Source organism: Mobula birostris, unplaced genomic scaffold (genome assembly GCF_030028105.1).
Source record: "Mobula birostris isolate sMobBir1 unplaced genomic scaffold, sMobBir1.hap1 scaffold_608, whole genome shotgun sequence".
Classification (NCBI taxonomy): domain Eukaryota; kingdom Metazoa; phylum Chordata; class Chondrichthyes; order Myliobatiformes; family Myliobatidae; genus Mobula; species Mobula birostris.
In genome coordinates this window covers 110,380-127,302 of record NW_027278329.1, presented here as the reverse complement: position 1 = coordinate 127,302, position 16,923 = coordinate 110,380, and the positions used below count along the sequence as shown (strand labels likewise).

The following is a 16,923-nucleotide window of genomic DNA, read 5'->3' as shown; positions in this document are numbered from 1 at the left end:
GAGAGAGAGAGAAAATCCCAGTTTCTGGGATACAGTACTCAAACTACCATGTCTGGCACCAATGATCATTCCACAGCCAAGGTTACTTAACTCCCATATCATCCCAATTCTGATGTTTGGTCTGATCAACAACTGAACCTTTGGACCGAATCTGCATGTTTTTATACATTGAATTGCTGTACATGATTGGCTGATTAGAAATTTGTATTAATGAGCAGGTTTCCAGGTGTACCTACTAATGTGGCCACTGAGTGTATTTTCAAATGCTCTTATGACTGTTACCTTCTCCAGCCCTGTAAAGCTTTAAAATCTCTGTGCTCTTCCAATTCTGCCCTCCTGCACATCTGATATTATTGTCTCTTTGGAGAAGACCTTAAAATCGCCTCATTTCTCTTGATAAGTGGCAGGGTATCAACTCCTGTTTGATAACACTCCTGTGAAGGGCTTTAATTTTCCATATCTAAAGTGCTATGTTATTATATGTTAGTGTGACATCGGGGCAGAAATGTTTCAGGGAATATTACCTCAGGTGGAGATGAACGTGATCAATGTTTTGGGAAAAAAATCACTGAGAGGGAAACAAAAAAAAGGTACAAAATGGAAAAAGGCAATCATTAGTTGCTTAGTTTTCATGCAGTGTGCTAGTATAATGGTAATTATTTTTTCTCTGCTGCTCTCATAAAGACATAGTATATCTCTTTCTTTTACTCCCTGGAGGTGACCTGAAGATAGCAGAAAATAATAGGATAGACCCCTGTCCGGTCAAGGTGAACAAAAGTGTAAACCGTTTGTCATGTCCTGCATAATCTGACTGTAGTGTTTGGCCATTTAGTTCACAGAGTTTGGAGCTAACTGATAGCACAGACAGCATATCCCGGCTGTTATAAATCTGCTGTTATAATGAGGAGGGCATGTGCCATCGTCAGATGAAATACTCTTTCTTGTCTTCACTTAGAGAATCCTGGTAATTGGGATGGTTCTTCAGTGTGGCATCTGTAGGCTCAGCATATTCTGCCCTTTTAGTTTCATTAGTATGGTACGTGCCTTTGTGCTTGTACAACAAACGCCCCATGACAGCCATGATGCAGAGGATGACAAAGATCACCACCGCTATCACACCTGTGAATTTTGCAGAGGGAAAAATCATTAGTAAAGATATACACAATAGAGTAAACTACTAGAGCATTTTTAGAGCAACAATACTGAGAATTTATGCTTTTCTCAGTCCTGGAATTCCCCACCTAACTGCACTGTGGGAGTATGATCACCATAGAATAGCAATGGTACAAAAAGATAATCGGGGGTCTATTCAGGACTTAGAACTTTATTCAGGACTGTATTGCAAAGAGCATAAGAGAATGAGGAGAGATTTGATTGAGGCATATAAATAGATGAGTGGTATAGATAGGGTAAATGCAAGCAGTCTTTTTCCATGGAGGTTGGATGAGGCTAGAACTAGAGGTCATGGGTTAAGACTGAAAGGTGAAAGTTCAGAATCAGCTTTATTATCACCAGCATGTGACGTGAAATTTGTTGGAACTTCTTCACTCAGAGGGTAGTGAGAGTGTAGAATGAGCTGCCAGTGGCAGTGGTGGATGCAGGTTTGATTTCAACAGTGGTTTGAATAAGCACCTGGAAGGGAAGGGTTTGGAGGATTGCAGGTTAATGGGACTAGGTAGAACAAAAGTATGGCATAGAATAGATGGGTTGAAAGGCTTATTTCTGTGCTGTAATGTTCTATGGCTCTAAATAGATATGGTGGATCTGTCATCACGTAGGATCTCAACCCAAAACATCAATCATTCCTATGCCTCCACAAATGCTCAACATTCAAAGTTCAAAGTAAATTTATTATCAAAGTACATATATGTCACCATATGCAAGCCCGAGATTCATTTTCTTGCAGGCATTCACAGAAGAATAAAGAAACACAATCGAATCAATGATAAACTACACAAAAGCAAAGACTGACAAATTTTACAAATACAAAAAGAAAAACAAAATAAATACATAAATATTAAATAATATGGAGAAAATGAGTTATAGTTTCCTTGAAGTTGAATCCATTGCGTGTGGAATCAGTTCAGTGTTGAGGTGAGTAAATTTATCTTGACTGGTTTAGGAGCCTGACGGTTGAAGAGTAATAACTGTTTCTGAACTTTGTAGTGTGGGACCTAAGGCTCCTGTACCTCTTTCCTGATGGCTGCAGTCAGACAAAATCATGGCCTGCATGAACTGGGCCGTATCCACCACTTTTTGTAGTGCTGCTCAACTCACTGAGTTCTCAGCAGTTCTGCAGCATCTGCAATCTCTTGTGTGCCTCTTCAAAATGGGTACTTTGCACTTAGTAAAAATCTGCAAGTATGCTGGACTGTGTAAAGATATCAGATTTTCTTTTCAAAGCCATTAATACCTACGCTGGTTTAAGTCCCAGAATTTAATTGATTCCTGAATTTTAAAGTCTCAGATTGTGTGGCTTGATGATTGCTGTGAATCATCAAGACAGGTCAATGAATTTCCGGATCAATAATGTATACGTTATAGCCAGAAAGGCAAGATGCCAATTTTCAAAGTCAATGCAGTCAGTGGCTAGCATAATGCTTTACTGTGTTATTGACTGGGGTTCAATTCCCACTGCTGTCTAGATGGAGTTTGTATGTTCTCCCCGTGACCATGTGCGTTTCCTCTGGGTGCTCGTTTTCTTCCGCATACCAAAGCTGTGTGGGCTGGGTTTAGAAAGTTGTGTGCCTGTTTTGTTTATGCCAGAAGCTGGACAGCACTTGCGAGTTTCCTCCAACACAATCCTCAGACTATTGGTCATTGACGTAGAGGTCACACTTCACTGTTTATTTTGATGTTTTGAAACACATGAGGTAAATACAGCAAATCTTGACAAGTCATACTTTGCCTTACCTCCAATGACTGCAGAGTCGCTCCTGAATGCATTGGTTAGCAGCTTGCCCTCCTCAATTGTCCCAGCGTGCTCTGCAAAAGAAAGGCCACATAATAGCTAAGAGCAGAGGTAGACCCATTCTGCCGACCAGTTAGCTGATCCAGTGCCTCACCCAAATTTCCATCCAGTTTCCGTATTTCATCGTATCCAAGAAGCAATCAAACTCAGCCTTGAATCTGCTTCACAGTGAAGAACTGTGTGTCCAACATTTTGTGGCAAGAATTAGAATATTCTATCTGATGGGGTGGTGAAAGCAGATATTATCACAACACGTGAAAGGCATTTAGATGAGCTACTGAAAAACCATGACACAAAGGCTAAGAGTGTGTGGTTGAAAATGAATTTAGTATACACTCTGTGACCATTTTAATAGGTACACATGTACCAACATGCCAAGACCATAAGACATAGGAGTAGAATAAGGCCATTTGGCTTATCGAGTTTGCTCCACCATTTAATCATGGCTGATTCATTTTTCCCCTCCTCAGCCCCACTCCCCGGCGTTCTCCCTGTACCCTTTGATGCCATGTCAAATCAAGATCCTATCACGCTCGGCCTTAAATACACTAAAACACCTGGCCTCCACAAATTCACCACCCTTTGGTTAAAGAAATTTTTTCGCATCTCTGTTTTAAATGGACACCCCTCTATCCTGAGGCTGTGCTCTCTTGTCCCGGACTCCCACACCATGGGAAACATCCTTTCCACATTTACTCTGTATAGGCCTTCCAACATTTGAAAGGTTTCAATGAGATCCCACCTCATCGTTCTAAATTCCAGAGCTATCGAACGTTCCTAGTATGATTACCCTTTAATTTCCAGAATCATCCTTGTGAACCTCCTCTGAACCCTCTCCAATGCCAGCACAGGTTTTCTCAGATCAGGAGCCCAAAACTGTTCACAATACTCAAGGTGAGGCCTCACTAGTGCCTTATAAAGCCTCAACATCACATCCCTGATCTTCTATTCTGGACCTCTTGAAACGAATGCTAACATTGCATTTACCTTCCTCACCACTGATTCTACCTGCAAATTAACCTTTTGGGTGTTCTGCACAAAGGACTCCCAAGTAGCTTTGCATCTCAGGTTTTAGGATTTTCTCCCCATTTAGCAAATAGTCTGCACATTTATTTCTACTACCAAGTGCATGACCGTGCATTTTCCACCATTGCATTTCATTTGCCAATTTGTTGCCCATTCTCCTTATCTGTCTAAGTCCTTCTGCATCCTATCTGTTTCCTCAACACTATATGCCCCTCCACCAATCTTCATATCATCTGCAAACTTGGCAACAAAGCCATCTATTCCATCATCTAAATCATTTATATACAGCATTAAAAGAAGCAGTCCCAACACTGACCCCTGTGGAACACCACCAGCCACATGCAGCCAACTAGAAAAGGATCCTTTTATTCCCACTTACTGCCTCCTACCAATCAGCCAATGCTCTAACCATGCCAGTAACTTTCCTGTAATACCATGGGCTCTTAACTTGGTAAGCAGCCTCATGTGTGGCACCTTATCAAAGGCCTTCTGGAAGTCCAAATATACAACCTCCACTACACCCCCTTTATCCATCCTACTTGTTCTCTCCTCAAAGAATTCCGACAGGTTTGTCAGGCAAGGTTTTCCTTTAATGAGACCATGCAGACTTTGTCCTATCTTGTCCTGTGACACCAAGTACTCCATAACCTCATCCTTAACAATTGACTCCAACATCTTCTGAACCACTGAGGTCAGGCTAATTGGTTTATAAATTCCTTTCAGCTGCCTTCCTCCTTTCTTAAAGAGTGGAGTAACATTTGCAAATTTCCAGTCTTCTGGCATCATGCCAGAGTCCAATGATTTTTGAAAGATCATTACTAATGCCTCCACAATCTCTAACACTACCCCTTTCAAAAGCCTAGGGTGCAATTCATCTGGTCCGGGTGTATCCTTGGGTCTTTCAGCTTTTTGAGTACCTTCTCCCTTGTAATAGTAATTGCACTCACTTCTCTTCCCTCACAGCCTTCAACATCTGGCACACCATTAGCGCCTTCCACAGTGAAGGCTGATGCAAAATACTTACTTAGTTCATTTCCACCTCCTTGTCCCCCGTTATTATTTCTCTGGCCTCATTTTCTAGTGATCCTATATCCACTCTCATCTCTGTTTTATTTTTTACGTACTTGAAAATGCTTTTACTATCCACGTTGATATTGTTTGTTAGCTTGCTTTCACATTTCACTTTCCCCTCCTACTGCTTATTTTAATTGCTCTTTGTAAGTTTTTAAAAGCTTCTCAATCATCTATATTACCACTAATTAATGCAAATATCTAATCAGCAAATCAGTGCATAAAAGCATGCAGACATGGTTAAGAGGTTCAGTTGTTCAGATAAACATCAAAATAGAGAAGAAATGTGAACTAATTAACTGACTGTGGAATGATTTTTGGTGCAAAATGGGATGGTTCGAGTATCTCAGAAACTGCTGAATCCTGGGATTCTCACACATACAGTCTCTAGCATTTACAGAGATTGGTGCAAAAAAAAACAAAAACAAAATTCCAGCGAGCAGCAGTTCTGTGGGTGAAAATATCTTGTTAATGAGATATGTCAAAGGAGAATTCAAGCTTTCAGTAAGATGACAGTAACTCAAATAATCACACAGCACATCCATGGTTTGTATTTCTTAATGTCCTCCTATAGACTGCATGGGTTTTCCCTGGGTGCTCTGATTTCCCCCCAAAGTCCAAAGACATGCCAGGTAGCTTAATTAGTCAGTATAAATTGTCCAGTAATTATGTACAGGGTGCACCTCATAAAGCAGCCACTGAGTGTAGATGTACTGGAATCTGTGCACTACACTTGGTAGATTAAATCCCAATGTGAGTGGTTGTCCTTTGAAGAGAAATTGACTATGTATGTGTACTCCTCTCTCTATCCCTCTCTCTCAATCTCTCTGTCCCCTCTCATCCTTGCTTACTCTTTTTATCCCCCTCTGTCTCTACCCCTCCTTTCCCTCTCTTCTACTTAGATGACTGATCGATCTACTCTCATACTAAATCCTAGTTCTAGGTTCTCAAGATAGAGGATGAGACACCAACCTTGTTGTCCTATCTTGGTAAATTTCTGTACATCAAAACTGAACAATATTTAGACATGCAGCGTAGAACTTCGAGCCTCACCACCTAACAACCCCCAGTTTTAACCCTACCGTAATCTCAGGACATTTTACACTACCCATTTAACCAACTAACTTATCCATTTTTTGGACTGTTAGAGGAAACCAGAGTACCTGGAGAAAACGCACACCTTCCATGGGAATGTGAGAATGTACAGACATCTTACTGATGATGTTGGAACTGAACAATGAACTCCTACTCCACGAGTTGTAACAGCATTGCACAAACTGCTACATTACCAGTTAGGGACCAATTAGAAAATATTCTAAATGATCTCCCACAGGACTTGAGGTCAGAAATTCTTTGAGTCATCCAGCATGGGACAGCCTGTTTGGCCCACCTGTCCATGCTGGGCATCAAGATGTCATGTCTACTAAACCCAGTTTCAAGCACTCACTCCTTAGCTGTCTGTGCTATAGGTTTTGTGAGAATATCTGCTTTCACCACTCTCTCAGATATGTTATTTCAAATATCATCCTCCCCAGATAAAAAATATTCTTCCTCAAACACCCACTAACTCACCCATTCCTTACCTTAAACCTAACTTTAAACTCGTAAGCTAAACAGAAAGGTTTCTCACTACTTGCCCATTGTAAGCCCATCTGCTACAAGAAAAACAGTAACAGTTTATACAGTCTCTTCTCATAGCTAAGATATTCAGTCCAAAGCAACATCCTAGTCAATCTCCCAGTGGAATGATAACCATTGTAGCAATAGCACTCAAAGTCCTTTGCTATGTAGCTATAGGAGAGGGATTCGAAATCTGTTTGCAAGGTGCCATAACAAGAACCTCACACTCAACATCCCCAAAACTAAAGAGTTTATTAATGACTGCAGGAAGAAGAAGACAGAGGTCCATGAGCCAGTCCTCATTCGGGGATCAGAAGTGGAGAAAGTCGGGGCACGACTGTGCAAGCACGTGGACTTCAGCCAGTGAGAACAGCGAGAAGAGTTTAAAAGGAGACCATTATTTCTTCAGCCGTTTGATCGTTTCAGCCGGAAGAGAGAAGTGGGGGGGGGGGGGTGACGATGAGCAAGGAAAGGATGCTTGAAGTACAGGAGACCCTGGGGATGTGCCTCTCGTTTACAGGTTCACCCTCTTGGAAGCTGTCGGGACAGAAGGTGATGCCGCCCTGAGAGGTGATCAGGTCTGCGAGTCAACAATTGGCGCTGAAGCAAAGCCGAGGAGACAGAGGTCAGGCAGAGCTGTGGTAATAGGGGACTCCATAGTGAGAGGTACAGAAAGGGGTTTCTGTGGCAACTGGTGAAATTTAAGGATGGTGTGTTGTCTCCCTGGTGCCGGGATCCAGGATGTCACGGACCGGTTGCAGGGAATCCTCAAGAGTGAAGGTGAACATCCGGAAGTGGTGGTACATTTCGGCACAAGTGACGTGGGAAAGAAGAGGAAAGACATTCTACAGCGTGACTTCAGAGAACTTTGAAGAAGGCTGAAAAGCAGGACTTCCAGGGTGGTTGTCTCTGGTTTGCTTCCAGTTCCCCGTGCTGGAGTGGGCAAGAACAGGGAGATAATGGATCTGAATGTGTGGCGAGGAACTGGTGCAGGAAGCAAGGATTTACATTCTTGGACCACTGGGGTATGTCTCGGGGTAAGGATGAATTGTACAAAAGGGACGGGTTGCACCTTAATAAGCAGGGCACCAGCATTCTGGCAGGCAGGTTTGCCTCTGCAACACGGGTGTGTTTAAACGAAGTAGTGGGGGGGTGAGAGGGGATGAACTGGAAATATAAGGATGGAGATAAAGGGAAAGTGAGAATAAGAAAAGTTAAGAAAGACAGCAGAATCAACAGAGCAGAAAGCTCAAGAAGGGATCGTACAGTATGGCCAAGTGAAATAGAAATTGATATGGGAGGTGAGGGGAGTAATGAATTAAAATTATTATATACGAATGCACGGAGTATAAGAAATGAAGTGGATGAGCTTGAGGCACAGCTAGAAATTGGTAAGTATGATGTTGTGGGAATAACAGAGACATGGCTTCAAGCGGACAAGGCCTGGGGAATGAATATTCAAGGGTGTACGTCCTATCGAAAGGACAGACTGATGGGCAGAGGGGGTGGGGTGGCTCTGTTGGTGAGGAATGATATTCAGTCCCTTGCGAGGGGGGGCATAGAATCCGGAGACGTAGAGTCAGTATGAATAGAACTGAGAAATTCTAAGGGTAGAAAGACCCTAATGGGAGTTATCTACAGACCCCCAAACAGTAGTCTGGATGTAGGGTGTAAGTTGAATCAAGAGTTAAAATTGGCATGTTGCAAAGGTAATGCTACAGTTGTTATGGGGGACTTCAACATGCAGGTAGACCGGAGGAATCAGGTTGGTACTGGACCCCAAGAAAGGGAGTTTGTGGAGTCCCTCCGAGATGGATTCTTAGAGCAGCTTGGACTGGAGCCTACCAGAGAGAACGCAATTCTAGATTTAGTGTTGTGCAATGAACAGGATTAGATCAGGGATCTTAAGGTAAAGGAGCCATTAGGAGATAGTGACCATAATATGGTAAGTTTTAATCTACAATTTGAGAGGGAGAAGGGAAACTCGGAAGTATCAGTATTACAGTTGGACAAAGGGAACTATGGTGCTATGAGGGAGGAGCTGGCCAAAGTTCGATGGAACGATACCCTAGCAGGGATGACAGTGGAACAGCAATGGCAAGTGTTTCTGGGAATAATGCGGAAGGTGCAGTATCAGTTCATTCCAAAGAGGAAGAAAGATCCTAAGGGAGTAAAGGGGGCCGTGGCTGACAAGGGAAGTAATGAACAGTATGAAAATGAAAGAGAAGAAGTATAACATAGCAAAGACGAGTGGGAAGCCGGAGGATTGGGAAACTTTTAAAGAGCAACAGAAGGTAACTAAAAAGGCAATACGTGGAGAAAAAATGAGGTACAAAGGTAAACTAGCCAAGAATATAAAGGAGGATAGTAAAAGCTTCTTTAGGTATGTGAAAAGGAAAAAAATAGTTAAGACCAAAGTTGGGCCCTTGAAGACAGAAACGGGTGAATTTATTATGGGGAACAAGGAAATGGCAGACGAGTTGAACAGGTACTTTGGATCTGTCTTCACTAGGGAAGACACAAACAATCTCCCAGATATAATAGTGGCCAAAGGACCTAGGGTAATGAATGAACTGAAGGAAATTTATATTAGGCAGGAAATGGTGTTGGATAGACTGTTGGGTCTGAAGGCTGATAAGTCCCCGGGACCTGATGGTCTGCATCCCAGGGTACTTAAGAAGGTGGCTTTAGAAATCGTGGACACATTATTGGTAATCATTTTCAAATGTTCTATAGATTGGAGGGTGCCTAATGTTGTCCCTCTCTTCAAGAAGGGAGGAAGAGAGAAAACAGGGAATTATGGACCGGTTAGCCTGATGTTAGTGGTGGGAAAGATGCTGGAGTCAATTACAAAAGAAGAAATTACGACACATCTGGATAGCAGTAACAGGACTGGTCCAAGTCAGCATGGGTTTACGAAGGGGAAATCGTGCTTGACTAATCTTCTGGAATTTTTTGAGGATGTAACTATGAAAATGCACAAGTGGATGGAGTGTACCTGGACTTTCAGAAAGCCTTTGATAAAGTCCCACATAGGAGATTACTGGGCAAAATTAGGGCACATGGAACTGGGGGCAGAGTACTGACGTGGATTGAAAATTGGCTGGCTGACAGAAAACAAAGAGTAGCGATTAACGGGTCCCCTTCGGAATGGCAGGCGGTGACCAGTGGGGTACCACAGGGTTCAGTGCTGGGACCGCAGCTGTTTACAATATATATTAATGATTTAGATGAGGGAATTAAAAGTAACATTAGCAAATTTGCCGGTGACACAAAGCTGGGTGGCAGTGTGAAATGTGAGGAGGATGTTACGAGAATGCAGGGTGACTTGGACAGGCTGGGTGAGTGGGCAGATGCGTGGCAGATGCAGTTTAATGTGGATAACTGTGAGGTTATCCACTTTGGTGGTAAGAACAGGAAGGCAGATTATTATCTAAATGGAGTCAGGTTAGGAAAAGGGGAAGTACAACAAGATCTAGGTTTTCTTGTTCATCAGTCACTGAAAGCAAGCATGCAAGTACAGCAGGAAGTGAAGAAAGCTAATGGCATGCTGGCCTTCATTACAAGGGGAATTGAGTACAAGAGCAAAGAGGTCCTTCTGCAGCTGTACAGGTCCCTGGTGAGACCACACCTGGAGTACTGTGTGCAGTTTTGGTCTCCAAATTTGAGGAAGGACATTCTTGCTATTGAAGGAGTGCAGCGTAGGTTCACAAGGTTAATTCTCGGGATGGCGGGACTGTCATATGTCAAAAGATTGGAGCGACTGGGCTTGTATACGCTGCAATTTAGAAGGCTGAGAGGGGATCTTATTGAAACATATAAGATTATTAAGGGATTGGACATGCTGGAGGCAGGAAGCATGTTTCCGCTGATGGGTGAGTCCAGAACCAGAGGCCACAGTTTAAGAATAAGGGGTAGGCCATTTAGAACGGAGTTGAGGAAAAACTTTTTCACCCAGAGAGTGGTGGATATATGGAATGCTCTGACCCAGAAGGCTGGGGAGGCCAAGTCTCTGGATGCTTTCAAGAAAGAGATGGATAGAGCTCTTAAAGATAGCGGAATCAAAGGTTATGAGGATAAGGCAGGAACTGGATACTGATTGTGGATGATCAGCCATGATCACAGTGAATGGCGGTGCTGGCTTGAAGGGCCGAATGGCCTACTCCTGCACCTATTGTCTATTGTCTATTGATCAGGGCACGACCGCACAAGGACATGGATGTCAGCCAGTGAGAACAACGAGAAGAGTTTAAAAGTGAGAAGAGTTTACAGTTCTGGTCATCGAATTATAGGAAAGATGTCAACAAAATTGAGAGAGTACAGAGAAGATTTACTAGAATGTTACCTGGGTTTCATCTCCTAAGTTACAGAGAAAGGTTGAGCAAGTTGGATCTTTATTCTTTGGAGCATAGAAGGTTGAGGGGGGACTTAATAGAGGTATTTAAAATTATGAGGGGGATAGATACAGTTGACGTGGATAGGCTTTTTCCACTGAGAGTGGGGGAGATTCAAACAAGAGGACATGAGTTGAGAGTTAAAGGGCAAAAGTTTAGGGGTAACATGAGGGGGAACTTCTTTACTCAGAGAGTGGTAGCTGTGTGGAATGAGCTTCCAGCAGAAGTGGCAGGTTCGATGTTGTCATTTAAAGTTAAATTGGATAGCTATATGGACAGAAAAGGAATGGAGGGTTATGGGCTGAGTGCAGGTCGGTGGGACTAGGTGAGAGTAAGAGTTCGGCACAGACTAGAAGGGCTGAGATGGCCTGTTTCCACGCTGTAATTGTTATATGGTTAAAGGGAGACGGTTATTTCTTCAGCGGTTTGATCGGAGGACAACTGCACAAATACGTGGACGTCAGTCAGTTAGAACAGCGAGAAGAGTTTAGAAGAAGACAGCATTATAGAGCGGGCATCAGAGTACAGTGAGACAGAATAGGAAGATGTTGGCTCAACGGGGCTTCGGGAATAACAGGTTGAGGCGAGGTACATTACTTGTGTAGAATACAGAAAGGAAGTATGTGTGTGAGGCCCGTTTTCTGTGCTCGGTGTCAGATGTGGGAGGTCCTGGAGACTCCCAGCCTCCCGGACGGCCACATCTGTGCCAGGTGCACAAGCTTCAGCTCCTTAGGGACCGTGTTACGGAGCTGGAGATGCAGCTCGATGAACTTCATTTGGTCAGGGAGAGTGAGCAGGTGATAGAGAGGAGCTATATGCATGTAGTCACTCCAGGCCCTCATGAGACAGATAAATGGGTAACAGTCAGAAGAGGGAAGGACAAGAGGCAGATGCTAAGGAGTATCCCAGTGGCTGTTCTCCTTATCAATAAGTACTCCCGTGTGAATACTGTTGGGGGAGACAATCTACCTGGGGGAAACAACCATGGTCGTGCCTCTGGCACAGAGTCTGGCCCTGTGGCTCAGAAAGGTAGGGAAAGGAAGAGGATGGCCACAGTGATAGGGGACCCTATAGTTAGGGGGTCAGACAGGCGATTCTGTGGATGCAGGAAAGAAACGCAGATGGTAGTTTGCCAACCGGGTGCCAGGGTCCGGGATGTTTCTGATCGTGTCCACAATATCCTGAAGTGGGAAGGAAAACAGCCAGAGGTCGTGGTGCATATTGGTACCAATGACATAGATAGGAAGAGTGAGGAGGTCCTGAAAACAGACTACAGGGAATTAGGAAGGAAGTTGAGAAGCAGGACCTCAAAGGTAATAATCTTGGGATTACTACCTGTGCCACGTGACAGTGAATATAGGAATAGAATGAGATGAAGGATAAATGCGTGGCTGAAGGATTGGAGCAGGGGGCAGGGATTCAGATCATTGGGACCTCTTTTGGGGCAGGTGTGACCTGTACAAAAAGGAAGGGTTGCACTTGAATCCCGGGGGACCAATATCCTGGCGGGGAGGTTTGCAAAGGCTACTGGGGAGAGTTTAAACGAGAATTGCTGGGGGTTGGGAACGGAACTGATGTGATGGAGGAAGGGGCTGTTTGCTCACAAATAGAGAAAGCTTGGAGACAGTGCGAGAGGGAGGATAGGCAGGTGATAGAGAAGGGACGCACTCAAACCGATGGTTTGAGATGCGTCTATTTTAATGCAAGGAATATTATGAACAAAGCTGATGAGCTTAGAGCGTGGATCAGCACTTGGAGCTATAATGTTGAGGCCATTACAGAGACTTGGATAGTGCAGGGGCAGGAATGGTTACTTCAAGTGCCAGGTTTTAGATGTCTCAGAAAAGACAGGAGGGAGGGAAAAGAGGTGGGGGCGTGGCACTGTTGATCAGCGATAGAGTCATGGCCGCAGAAGAGGAGGAAGTCATGGAGGGATTGTCTATGGAGTCTCTGTGGGTGGAGGTTAGGAACAGGGAGGGGTCAAAAACTCTACTGGGTGTTTTTTTATAGACCACCCAATAGTAACAGGGACACCAAGGAGCAGATAGGGAGACAGATTCTGGAAAGGCGTAATAATAGCAGGGTTGTTGTGGCAGGAGATTTTAATTTCCCAAATATTGATTGGTATCTCCCTAGAGTGAGGGGTTTAGATGGGGTGGCGTTTATTAGGTGTGTCCAGGAAGGTTTTTTGACACAATATGTAGATAAGCCTACAAGAGGAAAGGCTGTACTTGATCTGCTATTGAGAAATGAACCTGGTCAGGTGTCAGATCTCTCAGTGGGAGAGCATTCTGGAGATAATGATCACAATTCTATCTCCTTTACCATAGCGTTGGAGAGGGATAGGAACGGACAAGTTAGGGAAACGTTTAATTGGAGTAAGGGGAAATATGAGGCTATCAGGCAGGAACTTGGAAGCATAAATTGGAAACAAATATTCTCAAGGAAACATACAGAAGAAATGTGGCAAATGTTCAGAGGATATTTGAGTAGGGCTCTGCATAGGTACGTTGCAATGAGACAGGGAAAGGATGGTAGGGTACAGGAACCATGGTGTGCAAAGGCTGTTGTAAATCTAGTCAAGAAGAAAAGAGCTTACACGAGGTTCAAAAAACTAGTTAATGATAGAGATCCAGAAGATTATAGGGCTAGCAGGAAGGAACTTAAGGAAGAAATTAGGAGAGCCAGAAAGGGCCATGAGAAGGCCTTGGTGGACAGGATTAAGGAAAACCCCAAGGCATTCTACAAGTATGTGAAGAACATGAGGATAAGACGTGAGAGAATACGACCAATCAAGTGTGACAGTGGAAAAGTGTGTATGGAACCAGAGGAGATAGCAGAGGTACTTAATGAATACTTTGCTCACTACGGAAAAGGATCTTGGCGATTGTAGGGATGACTTGCAGCGGACTGAAAAACTTGAGTGTGTAGATATTAAGGATTTATGAACATTTGGAGAGGCATAATATGATTAAGAATAGTCAGCATGGCTTTGTCAAAGGCAGACCTTGCTTTACGAGCCTGACTGAATTTTTTGAGGATGTGACTAAACACATTGATGAAGGTAACACACATCAAAGTTGCTGGTGAATGCAGCAGATCAAGCAGCATCTCTAGGAAGAGGTACAGTCGACGTTTCAGGCCGAGAAGGGTCTCGGCCTGAAACGTCGACTGTACCTCTTCCTAGAGATGCCGCCTGACCTGCTGCGTTCACCAGCAACTTTGATGTGAGTTGCTTGAATTTCCAGCATCTGCAGAATTCCTGTTGTTTACATTGATGAAGGTAGAGCCTTAGATGTAGTGTATTAGGACTTCAGCAAGGCATTTGATAAGGTACCCCATGCAAGGCATATTGAGAAAGTAAGGAGGCATGGGATCCAAGGGGACATTGCTTTGTGGATCCAGAACTAGCATGCCCACAGAAAGCAAAGAATGGTTGTAGATGGGTCATATTCTGCATGGAGGTCGGTCACCAGTGGTGTTCTCAGGGATCTGTTCTGGGACCCCGTACTCTTCGTGGTTTTTATAAATGACCTGGATGAGGAAGTTCAGGGATGGGTTAGTAAATTTGCTGATGATACAAAAGTTGGGGGTGTTGTGGATAGTGTGAAGGGCTGTCAGAGGTTACAGCGGGACATTGATAGGATGCAAGACAGGGCTGAGAGGTGGCAGATGGAGTTCAACCCAGATACGTGTGAGGTGGTTCATTTTGGTAGGTCAAATATGATGGCAGAATATAGCATTAATGGTAAGACTCTTGGCAGTGTGGAGGATCAGAGGGATCTTGGGGTCCGAGTCCATAGGACACTCAAAGCTGCTGTGCAGGTTGACTCTGTGGTTAAGAAGGTATATGGTGCATTGGCCTTTATCTATCGTGGGATTGATTTTAAGAGCCGAAAGGTAATGTTGCAGCTATATATAGGCATCCATTAGTCTCATGAGACCACGGATTTGTGCCTTGGAGGGTTTCCAGGGTGCAAGCCTGGGCAAAGTTGTATGGAAGACCGGCAGTTACCCATGCTGCAAGTCTCCCTTCTCCACGCCACCAATGTTGTCCAAGGGAAGGGCTCTAGGGCCGATACAGCTTGGCACTGGTGTCGTCGCAGAGCAATGTGTGGTTAAGTGCCTTGCTCAAGGACAGAACACACTGCCTCAGCTGAGGCTCAAACTAGCGACCTTCAGATCACTAGACCGACGCCTTAATCACTTGGCCATGTGCCAGCTATGCAGCTATATAGGACCCTAGTCAGACCCCACTTGGAGTACTGTGCTTAATTCTGGTCGCCTTACTACAGGAAGGATGTGGAAACCATAGAAAGGATGTTGCCTGGATTGGGGAGCATGCCTTATGAGAATAGGTTGAGTGAACTCAGCCTTTTCTCCTTAGAGTGACGGAGGATGAGAGGTGACCTGATAGATATATACAAGATGATGAGAGGCATTGATCATGTGGATAGTCAGAGGCTTTTTCCCAGGGCTGAAATGGCTAGCACAAGAGTGCATAGTTTTAAGGTGCTTGGAAGTAGGTACAGAGGAGGTGTCAGGGGTAAGTTTTTTACGCAGAGAGTGATGAGTGTGTGGAATGGGCTGCCGGCAGCAGTGGTGGAGGCGGAAACAATAGGGTCTTTTAAGAGACTCCTGGATAGGTACATGGATCTTAGAAAAATAGAGGACTATGGGTAAGACTAGGTAATTTCTAAGGTAAGGACATGTTTGGCACAGCTTTGTGGGCCGAAAGGCCTGTATTGTGCTGTAGGTTTTCTATGTTTCCATGTTTCTTTATTTCTAACTTTAATTTCTTTGGTGCTATCATATCAGAGATTTGACCTGGCACTGGAACGTAAGCGCCATCAGAAAGAAGGTACAAAAGCACCTCTATTTTCTTAAAAACTTATGGCTCCAAAAATTTTGACAAACTGCTATAGATGCAGAGTGGAGAGCAGCCTGACTAGTTGCATCATTGACTGGTAAGGACCAGTGCCAGGAATGAAAAAGTCTGTAGAAAGTGATGTAAACAACCCAGTTCAAGCGCAACCCTCCCACCTTTGTGCATACTTACATGGGGCGTTGCCACAAGAAAGCAATATCATCACCAGGGATGCCCACCGTTCAGGCACAGAAGCCTTATGTCCCACACCACCAGGTTCAGGAACAGTTATTACCTTATGACCATCGGGCTCCTGAACCAGTGTGGATAACTTCACTCAACTCAACACTGAACTGATTCCACAACCTAGAGACTCACTTACAAGGCTTTATAATTCAAGTCTCAGTATATTTTGTTTTTGAACATTGGTTGTTTGTCAGTATTTAATTATGTATATTCTTTCATAAATTCTTCTGTATTTCTTTATCTTTCTGTAAATGTCAAGGTTATATATGATAGCATATATGTAATTTGATAATACATTTAACTTTGACTTTGACCTTTCTGTTGCCTCTTTACCTGCATATTTTCCTTTTATGTCCTGGAAATCTGCCCACTCATATTCTTACCTAAATTGTTTAAGATTACTCTGTCTTTCTTTGCTTCATACAATATGCATGGCACATTTTTCCTGCATTGTCCTGCATAGGTAATCTTATTACTTATATTCTTTATCTTCCTCACAATTCCCCTTCAAAACTTTATCATCAGAAAACCTGAATCTAGAATGATAAAAATTTTAAAGTTCGAAGTAAGTTTATCAAAGAGAATCACTTTCTTGTGAACATTTACAGTAAATACAAGAAACACTAGAATAATTGTAATGTACTAGGTTAAAGCACCAAACTATGGTAAGCAACTTGGATTAAGACCATAAGACCATAAAACAAAGGAGCAGAAGTCGGCCATTCGAC

The 16,923-nt window shown here is 43.6% G+C and overlaps 1 protein-coding gene across 1 annotated transcript in view; it reads right to left on the bottom strand.

The window, feature by feature from the left end:
• Positions 1-570: 570 nt before the first annotated feature.
• Positions 571-16,923, bottom strand: part of LOC140193394 (glycophorin-C-like) — a 58,142-nt gene continuing 41,789 nt past the window's right edge. Inside the window, exons 2-3 of the mRNA XM_072250742.1 lie at positions 2,914-2,985; positions 571-1,119 (exon numbers count right to left, since the gene is read on the bottom strand). Coding sequence (XP_072106843.1) covers positions 923-1,119; positions 2,914-2,985 — 269 coding nt within the window. The 3' untranslated portion in view covers positions 571-922. The remainder of the gene's footprint in view (positions 1,120-2,913; positions 2,986-16,923) is intronic.